Raw genomic sequence first — 10,207 nt, forward strand, 5'->3', positions numbered from 1 at the left:
TGGCTTTTTAAAATTCAGAGTTGAAGATAGTGGCAACTTGTTGTCATTTTATGAACTTTCTTTGGAAATATATTTAGTGGTTAAATGCGTCAGGTTGAGAGCAGCTGTCTTTTTTCTAGACTTGAAGAACCGGCGGCCTATGCCTGTGTCCATATTGTGAGGTAACTGGAATATTTTCAAAATCACCAAAGCAGAAACACATGCTGAAAGGGTAAAGAAAACAGAAAGCAAAAACCAAAAAACCAAACAAACAGATAACAGAGGACTCGTAGTCAAACACGTCATGTATCTCTACGTCTCGAGAAGGATGACTCCTCTGTGTGGAGTTAGATGTCACTAAAAAGCATAGGCCGGGATTAAAAATAGTTGCTGTGGTCAGACATGTGAGACCACAAAGCGGAACAAGTCTAACCTTGAGCCACATGTATTTTTTAGAAACATCCTAGTTGCCCATCTATTTACAGCAACAAGCTTGGCCACTGACCAGCAACCAACGCAGGAAGACGTCTTCTGACGTTAATACAACATGTTAGTTATTTCAAGTTGAATGAATATTATCTTGAAGGATTTAGCTTTTAGGCGGTTGTGTTCATTCATAAAGTAATAATCAGATGTTATATGAAACTTCACTATTTGTGCGGCACTTTCATATGTATTATCGCATGTGTTTTTCATGATATCATCTTGAGGAAGAAAGGGAAATTATTTCCATTATCCATGTGTTATAAGTGAGGGAATAAGCTCAGAGAGGTTAAGTGACTTGTCTAAGGTCACGTCGCTGTTGGTGGAGCCCAGACTTAATTTAGTCATCTGATCATCAAGACTCTAGTCTTAAAAAAGCCACCAGGAAGCATTATCCAGGTCCACTTTTTTTTTTTTGCACACAGTCTGCATTATTATTGAATGAAAGTTACATCAGGAATCTGTTGTCAGCAGATGATTTAGTGTTTCACAGAATCCTAGATCCTGGGTCCTAGAAATCCAGCCTGGCCGTCTCATTTTATTTTGTGCTGTAATGCTGGTTCCTTTCTGTTAATCCTTCAAAACCAAATTTTAACTCTTCGTATTTGTAAAAAAATATTAAAATGTAGTTTGAAGCAAGTTTGGCCATATGATGCTAAATACTTTTTTTAGTGTATAAGAAAGTTCCAACACCATATATTGGAACAGTTCCTGTAATTTCTTAAGATTGAATATAACCTTCAGCAGTTCCTATAAAATTTGTTGCGTTATAGGGTTTAATAGCTTACCCTCTGCAGTTTGTCTTTAGTCTATTTAATGTACATTTTCTAGGTAAACACTAACAACAGAATAGAATTTATGTTGGAAGATGATTGAAAACTTGACACTAAAATTTTCCTATTGCTTTGATACCCTGTAAGTTATCTATCATCTATCTATCTATCTATCTATCTATCTATCTATCTATCTATCTATCATCTATCTATCTATCATCTATCTATCATCTATCTATCTATCTATCTATCTATCTATCTATCTATCTATCTATCTATCATCTATCTATCTATCTATCATCTATCTATCTATCTATCTATCTATCTATCTATCTATCTATCATCTATCTATCTATCTATCTATCATCTATCTATCTATCTATCTATCTATCTATCTATCTATCTATCTATCTATCATCTATCTATCTATCTATCTATCTATCTATCTATCTATCTATCAATCATCTATCTATCTATCATCTATCCATCCATCCACCCACCCACCCACCTATGTATGTGTTACATCTGTAGTCCAACAGTTTGTTATTGTGTTTTATAAAAATTCCACATAACTCCGATTTTTAAATATTTGGAATACTGAAGTGTTATTTCATGTGGAAATAAAGCCTTCGTGGTGTACGGCCAATGTTTTCAGCAACGGCCGTGTGACACAGAGGTGGCGGCGTCTTCGGAGGTGCCGTGCCCCCTCTTCTAGGTGCGGAGGCGTCTGGTTCCGCCTGTTTGTGCCGCGTCTCGTCAGTGCGCCGAGGCCACGTGGGGCAGGGCTCCGCCGCCTTGTATTTTCTTTAATCTTCAAGGAGCGAGGATATTTTTTCCCATTGACTTTTTTTTTAGAGACGACTTATTTCATAACCAGTTCTCCGGCCCCGGTGAGGTCAGCCCTCGAGCTTTCCGGCGTGCACTGAATTCGCGCTTTGCCTGAATCCCGCCTCAGCCTCAGTCGTGCTTTGCAGGCGCCCCCCCCGGGCGGTTGGCTGTCCCGGCGACTGCTCGGCGGCCGGCCGACGTACACCTCAGCGTGTTTATGTGGGCGCCGTACCCGGCCCTGCACTGAGTCAGAGCGACTGGGCCGACGTGTGTTCCCTTAGTGTTTTTTATCAGTCGCAGAACTTGCCAACGCTTTCTCCCTTCCGGCTTCTGAGCCCTCGCCGCCCCTTTTCTGTGTTGTTTTTGGCACTTCTGATCCTCAGTTGCATCTGAAATAAGCTGCTCACATACTGTCCATATGCGTAGCTCGCATCCCCCCTTCCGGGCAGCTCTGTCTCAGAGGACATCGCCAGGTCAGGGAGATAACCTCGGGCCTCGTGTGTGTGCGGGACTGGAGGACGCCACGTACTGAAGGAGAAGTCGCCCTGGTTTTTGTCTTGTTTGTTTGTTTTTTATCCTCACCCGAGGACATTTTTTCCATTGCTTTTCAGAGAGCATGGAAGGTGGGGGGAGAGAGAGAGAAACATCGATAGGAGTCTGCAGGCCGACGCTCGAGCCACTGAGCAAAACCGGCCAGGGCAGAGGTCGCCCTGTTTTTTTCCAGGATGGCTCCATATTTGTCTTCGGAGATGAAATAAGGAATCGTTCCTTTTTTGTGGGAAACTTAAATACACACATTGGTATCTTTGCATTCATCAGGACAAAACTCCCTAGTGACTGTAACAAACAACCCCCGAATCTCAGCAGCTTTTATTTTTCCACTCACACAGACGCCTGTTTGGGCCTCATGGCTGTCCTGAGCGTGGGAGTCATTCCCTCACGTGGCTTTACACTGTCAGGGTCTTGTGCTTCTAGCCGTGTACGCCAACTGTATTGTGTGTTCACCACCCCGTCAGGTCTCCTTCCGTCATCATTTATCCCCCATTACCCTCCTCCAACTCCCTCCCCTTCCCCCCACACAAACGAGTTTTAAATCATCCATATGATCAGTTGCCCAGCTTTAGTGTAATAACAGAACCCAGCCCCTGAACAAGAACCTCAGCTCCAGCGTTGGATCAGATTCCTTTAAACGGCAGATGTCCCCAGAGCTAGTCGCATTTCTTGTAAAACAGCCACACGGTAACAAACAGTGCCGATGAAAAGAAACGATCTCTTCATGTATTATCGTGGAACATCTTGGATCTGTTCGCCTATGATAATATTTTCCTTTCTGAAAATGAAGAGGTGTCTTAAATGTTTGCTTTGACCATCTGTCCAAAAGTTGTATGGCTCTCGAACATGGCATCTTATCAAGACAAAGACCAGAACGTTCATTTTATGACCAGTGTGTGTGCTGGACTCCTCCCGCCGCACAGTCCGAAGGGCCTGGATTATTTAACGTGACAGTAGGACTAGAAATAGGACCAGAGTATCTCGTGTTTATATGGACTCAGCTCACCTCCAGTAGACATGGAAAATAGTGGCATAAGGTGTGAGAAAGCTTTTATGGAAGAGTTATTCTTCCTGGGCCTTGAATTATTGGACTTTGGAACCTGGAAGGAGGCAGGAAAATGAATTTTAGGTAGAGATTAACCGAAGTCCTGGAGAGAGTGATGACCAGGTCTTGTTCAAGAAAAGGTAATGAGCCCGGCTCGTGAGGCTCAGTGGTTGAGCATCGACCCAGGCACCAGGAGGTCGCTGGCTCGAGTCCCAGTCAGGGCACATGCTGGGGTCACAGGCCGGATCCCCGGTAGGGGGCGCGCAGGAGGCAGCTGATCAGTGTTGACGTTTCCCTCTCATCGAAGTTTCTCTCTCTCTCCCCCTTCCTCTCTCTCTAAAATCAACAAAAACATATTTTTTTAAAAAAGAAAAGAAACAGTAATTAATCCAGTGTGACCTCAAGGTAGGAAAGATACCCAGAAGGGAGTAATGGGAGTGTTTTGAGTTCCAGAAGGAGGAATTTGTATGTCATGGAAAATGACACGTCCAGATCTGTGTTTGAGAAGGTGGTGCCTGTGGCCGCTCAGAGGATGGGCTGAGAGACGAGGCCGGGGAGGGGGGGAAGCAAGGAACGCGAGTTACCAGGAGTGACCACCTCTGTTAGGGCCGGAGAAATAGAAACACCCACACCCACACCCAGGTGGTACATTGGTGATGGAATGAACGGGGGAGGAAATGCCTGATGATGATGATGGTGACGGCGAAGAGACAGGCCTCCCTTCCCAAGCCTCTGTTGTAACATGACCTGCTCAGCCACAGAATAAAGCTTACGTCCCATGGACACTCAAGAGCAACGCTTTTTAAATCTGACCTACACATTGCCCGTGTCCTCCTGTGTGCCAGGTGACGGGACAAGCCCGCACGGAGGATATCCGCGGTATTTCAGCATGGCGTGCGGGTGGCTGATTATTTAATCGTAGCTCTACAGGCTGAGCTGGACTCTGCATCGTCTGGATTGTTTTCCTGCTCTCTGTAGGTGACCCCCGCAGAGTGGTCTTATTCTGCTGGACGTAGGTGACAGGACTGCTGCAGACCTGAGTGACTTAGGAAAGGCCTCCGGGCAGTAGGGGGCAGTGTCCCATTGTAGAAGGAGCCCAGATTGTGAAGTCGGAGATTTGTGCCATGTCATCCTCAGACTCACCTGGGGTGTTCTTTTAAAATACAGGGTGTCCCAAAAAGTGGGTACACACTTTAACAGCTGACAGCTCAGTTTTGAGAGTGAAATGTGTTTTAATAACATTGCCTTTATAATTATTCAAAGTGTGTGTGTACATTTTTTTGGGACACCCTATATAGATCCTTATATATGAGCCCTCTGGGAGAAGGCCCTGAAAAAGGGTGTTTGTTTGTTTATTGTTCACATTCTAGGTAATTTTGAAGGTTAGCTAAATTTGGAAAGTAGTGATTTAATCTTTCTGCGTCTCAGCTTTCACAGGATTGCTATGAGCATTAAATGAGAAAATACATCTGGGTTTTATAAACTTTCAACCACCATAAAAAGTCAGTCGTGAATTAGGTTACTTCTTGAAATAACTTTTTTTGTTCCTTTTTAAAAGAGTTCTTAAATTTGTCATCAGTTTGAAGCTTGCTATCTGAGAGCATATTATGTTTGTTTATTTTATGCTTTCTGATAGCAAAAATAAAACTAATAAATTCTGTCTAATACAGACACATAATATAGGATTAATTGGATGATAGTTTTATTAAATTTATTTTTTAATAACTAATGCTTAATTGCAACTTTAAAACAGCCATGTACATATAAAAATATGTTAACTGTTTGTTCCCTTAATAGTTTAATATGTCCATGAAATTTTTTCCTGAATACTTACTAAGTAAACTTTTTAGGTTATCCAAAGGTGAATGGACCCAATGAAGTGCATCAAATTCCTAACTGGGATTGTAAATATTTTCAGGAACCGTTTGGGTCGAATCATTTTAGATGGCCCAGAATGAATTGGACGGTAGTTGTAGATGTTGGAGAAATGATAGAAAGTAGAAGACCCTTGCTTGAATTTTTGTGAAAACTGAGGAATCAAGAAACGCGAGTAAAAAAAAAATATATATATATATATATATAAAGGAAAATTAAACAGAAACTGCTTCTGTGTATTTTAATACAAAACTCACATTTTATTATAGACGCTTGATAATTTAAATTACAAATATATTCCAACTTCCCTGTTTTAAGAGCAATAGCTTAAGTTAAATACATTGTTTCTGTCTTTATCTCTTTCAAGCCCAAAGCAACCAAACGACAAAACACCACCAAAACCACTGTGTGTCACAAGAGCAACCACACACACTGTTCAGAGTCGTCCCAGTGAAAGAGACTTCAGCAGCTCAGGACAGTCTCCGTGTAATAATATGCAGCATAGACGTCAGTTGACCTTGAAGCTTATAGCATGTCTTAATTCTTAATCAGTTTCAAACCCGTATTCACAGTTTCTGTGTCACTAGAACTACGGGGCCTTGTCGGTGCCGAGGGGTTTTCTAGTCCTTGGGTCCACTCTATTTTATGACAGTCCCAGAGTTTGCCCTTCCTGCCACTGTCCCTCGATTTTCACCTACAGCTTCCCCCACCCGGCACCGGGATAACGTCCACGTTAATCCATTGTGAATCCTTGGATCTTTCTCTGGGCCTGTCCAGTCGCCCAAAAAAAGGCGAAGCTGCTCAGCCAGGGAGCCATCCGGGAACGTTCCTTCTGCACTCGATAGCATGTGCAATCCCTCCGGCCAGGAAGCGGTCACTTCAGGCTATTCGCCTGAAGGTTGTTGAGAAGATTTAAGTAAATGTTTGATTTGAGGAACCTGGGGTAGGAGTCCTTCTCCATGAGCATATATACGATTTTTTGGGCTTCATCAAAACACGTGGGGGTTGGAGATTTGATCTTCTTGGCTGTAGACTCTCGAGTGCGGAAGTCAATGTTGATCTGAAAGGGAGAGTCTCATTAGTAAATAGGCATTTCCTATTTATTGCATCGTTTATGACATTACTGTATATATATATATATTTTTGGAAGCACCTCAAGATAATGGCTCTAAGCCCTCATTTAAATCAGCTCAAATATCTCTTGAATACCTGTTCTAGACCAGACCTACCCTAGGTGTGGAGAAATTAAAAAGAAATATCACGAGAAGGCCTCTTCTCCAAGTTATCTTATCATATAGTTGAGCGATGCAGACAAGGCAGACATGGAAAACTTAAATGTCCACGCAAGGTGAGACACACGTCAACAACAGCTGGGTGGACATTTAAGATTTACAGGGGGAGAGGGCTCTTTGTGCAGCTATTTTTTGTTTTTGTTTTTTTGCTTGCAGCAAACATGTTTAACTGGAAGGTGGGCACCACTAACTAGAAATGTTTTTGCTGCTGCGTCATACGTTTTACACTAATCTGTGTTTTATTTTCCTCCAAGATGAGCTGGCTCATTAAGAACTTGAGCTCTGGCCAGTAACCCAGCGCTCTCTTCCCCAGCCCCATCCCGTTAGCTAGTTTTGCAAAACGAATCTTCCATCCAATCTTTCCACAGATACATAAAATTAGATGATCATTGCACTGAACTGTATGATATCCCCTCAATATATAGCCGTGAAACCCTCACCCTCAGAAAGGACTTAGCCTTGCTCCGTGTGCCGAGTGATATTTCTGTATCTAAGTTCCTCACATACACTGGTGATAACGAACTGGATACTCACTTGTTTAGCGGCGTCCGAGTGCACAAATGCTCTGTATATTTTCTCTGCTTTGCCATGCAGAAGATCAGACTCTGTTTTTTTATAGTCTTCACAAGCCAGCCAGAACTCAATATTCTCCTCGCTGAACTCGGACTTTAGGAAACTGCCAAAAACATCCTGACCAGCTAAAATGAAAGAGAGGCGAGATACTTTTATTAACCAAGAGCCTGTAAAGGAATAACTTGAAGAAGAAATTTGCTAGAAAGTACTGCTGGGTTCTCTGTGTACTGTGATGAGAAATGGCTGCTGAAGCAGCTGCGTCATGGTTCGTGGAGATGGAACGGCCCTAGAGACTCCTTCATTTGTGGCTTATCTGGGACCAGACCCACTTGTCCATGGCCACATAGCTGCTTAGTGGTAGCTACAAAACTACTGTACTTTGCTTCCGTCTGCTGATTAAATGAGAATTCTGCTCTCCTGGTTACAAAGCAATCTCTTTTCTTACAAGAGTATCTTAGGGAAGCAAACATTGACAAAGGATATTCATACCATGTTAATTATTAACAAGTATAATTCCCCATCCAGTTCATAGGAGTCAGAAAGTGTGAGGCCTGTACGTCACCTGTGTGTGTACTGATTGTTTTTGCGAGTGTTACGGAGACTTTCAAATGGGCCACTTCTATATGGTTTATTTGTTTGACTTATCAGGTAAAGAGATGGATGAACCCAGTTGAGCTACGTTAGGGGTAAGTCTCCTTAAGGTGTTTGTGGGGACAAGGGGGTGAGCTCACACTCTGGACAGCGGCACCTGTCTCATCTCCACCTCTCTCTGCCAGGTCCGAACCCCAGCAGAACTGCAGTGGCCAGGATGAGCGTAAGGGAGCTGATTTCATTCTTTACCTCCTCTCATCAGAAATGCCCCACAAGACTCTGTGTTTGAAAATTGTTCTGATCATATCTGTGTTGTTACATGTATCATATTATACATAATGCAGTTATATCCTGTGTCTTTGTTTTTGAATCATGTCTCTTCTAAAGTGCTTGCCACAGGCAGGAGGGCTGACGGAGTGAGTTAGTGAATGTCTGAATGATAAAATGATTAATTGACTGGCTCCTACTCGCAAAAACTACATTCTCTAGGTAGCTTTTAGAGCAGCCCTTTGCATGTTGAGAGCTTTGGTTGGCCTTTAAAAACTTTAAACCTCAGAACCCCAGCATCATTGTTAATTTTGCTCCTGTAATGATCCATCTGTGGACACGTCTGATTGTCTTGGGAAATTTGTCAGTGGCAGAATTTAGTGCTAAGGGATCCTCACACAGCAATGAGGCACAACATGCTGGGCTGTCAGTGACTGCAGAGAAATGGAATACACCTTTTCACACACTCTCCCATCCAGAGCCCTGTATTCTAATTAAGCCATTTAGTCTGTTAGGGTATTGGGCTAACCCCAGACACATTCGGTAGTTAATCTACACTTACTTCGGTTGGCAAGAAGTTTTTCCAGGGACTGAGACCATTGCATCACTTCATCAGCAGACAGTCTGCAGGGGACAAGATTTGCATACGTTAGTAAAACATATTTTTCCTAAGCACACATGAAATCAGAATGGCTGCTGCCTATTGATAACTTCACAGACTAAGACTCTAGTCTTAATACATTTTATTAAAATGTATAAGAAAACAAAATTCCCCTTAGAATTACTGTTGAAATGAAATTTCACAGAGAATCGCTGTATGAAAAATATCTGCCAATAAAATGTGCAAAAAAATCCAAGTGCATATCCTGCAACAGTAAGGTAAATAGCAGATATATGCACACACGTTAGCTTTCCATTTACATTATTACTAGTGGCTAATCTCCTTAGGCTGTTACATAAAGTAAACGAAGTCCATTATGCACAGTGTCAGTCTCTTGCTGGAATACAGTCAGTGCACAGACCACTTTTACGATGATAGTTCAGTGTATCGGTGTACGTACATGTCCTTGGACTTGGAAGGCTTCATCCCGGATTCCAGATGTGGGATCATGGATCTCAGGTATGCTTTCACGTCCATCCCACTACAAAAGACACGAACATGAATAACCCTGTCTCCTCGGTAGAATGCGTGTCATTGATAAAAAGCAAAGAGCCTGAAATAAACCCTCCAAGGAGTAAGGCTGGAACAACAGCAGCTGACACAACATGCTGTTAGGTTAAGGTCGAGCCAATTTAAGTCCAGAAAAATCCCCCCCGATGTGACTCCCAATCATGGCTCGCTTTTTCATGCAGCGGAATGTGCTTAGAACGCGCAACGGGTAGTCTCCCTGAGCTCGCTAAACGGGGCGCTCGTGCCGCTCCCACCCATTCTCACTCCTGCCGTTGGAGATAAACTAAGACAAAGGTCCCCAAGGGAGACGCTGAAGGGACTTACAAGGTCTTTGGCCGCCTCTTCTGCGTTTTGTCGTCTAGAAGCGAGTGATCCGAGTCTTTCAGTTCCTTTGGGGCCGCGGAGAAGATCCCTGGCATCTTGTGTAACCTCGGCGTGGAGATGGCTGCTGCTCGCATGGTCCCGTGGGGCGAGTGTCTGCCGTCCCGGTCCCCGCCGCTTTATATAGTGAAGGCAGACAGGCCCGCGCTGCTCAGCAAGTCTGTTTATCAAGCGGTGTTACCACAGGCGCTGCAAGTTCCTCCTTTCTCGCCGGGTTGTGACGTGGATCTTGAAAAAAAAAAAAGCACACAGTGATGTCTTGTGGTTGAAACTTAACCAAGTGAGAACAGGTCACTTGATTAGAATGAAAGAAAATCGAACACACGGAGGCCACATGCCTGAAGCACTAGCAGTGATCAGCATTCTGGTTCCAGGGGACACTTGTGTCTTCGTAAAG

General features: G+C 43.3%; 1 protein-coding gene across 2 annotated transcripts; it reads right to left on the reverse strand.

The window, feature by feature from the left end:
* Positions 1-5,763: 5,763 nt before the first annotated feature.
* On the reverse strand, positions 5,764-9,979 carry RGS1 (regulator of G protein signaling 1). 2 transcript variants are annotated; one of them, XM_081124124.1, is made up of 5 exons: positions 9,754-9,979; positions 9,320-9,400; positions 8,821-8,882; positions 7,362-7,525; positions 5,764-6,595 (listed from the first exon to the last, which is right to left on the reverse strand). In XM_081124124.1, exons 1-5 carry the CDS (start codon positions 9,885-9,887, stop codon positions 6,410-6,412), a joined length of 627 nt encoding a protein of 208 aa, XP_080980250.1. In that variant the 5' UTR covers positions 9,888-9,979; the 3' UTR covers positions 5,764-6,409. The 2 variants fall into 2 exon arrangements, with proteins under 2 accessions (XP_080980250.1, XP_080980251.1); XM_081124125.1 differs by lacking the exon at positions 9,320-9,400 and having other exon boundaries at positions 9,754-9,905.
* Positions 9,980-10,207: the final 228 nt, after the last annotated feature.

The sequence above is a fragment of the Miniopterus schreibersii genome (assembly GCF_964146895.1).
Source record: "Miniopterus schreibersii genome assembly, chromosome: 21".
Taxonomy (NCBI): domain Eukaryota; kingdom Metazoa; phylum Chordata; class Mammalia; order Chiroptera; family Miniopteridae; genus Miniopterus; species Miniopterus schreibersii.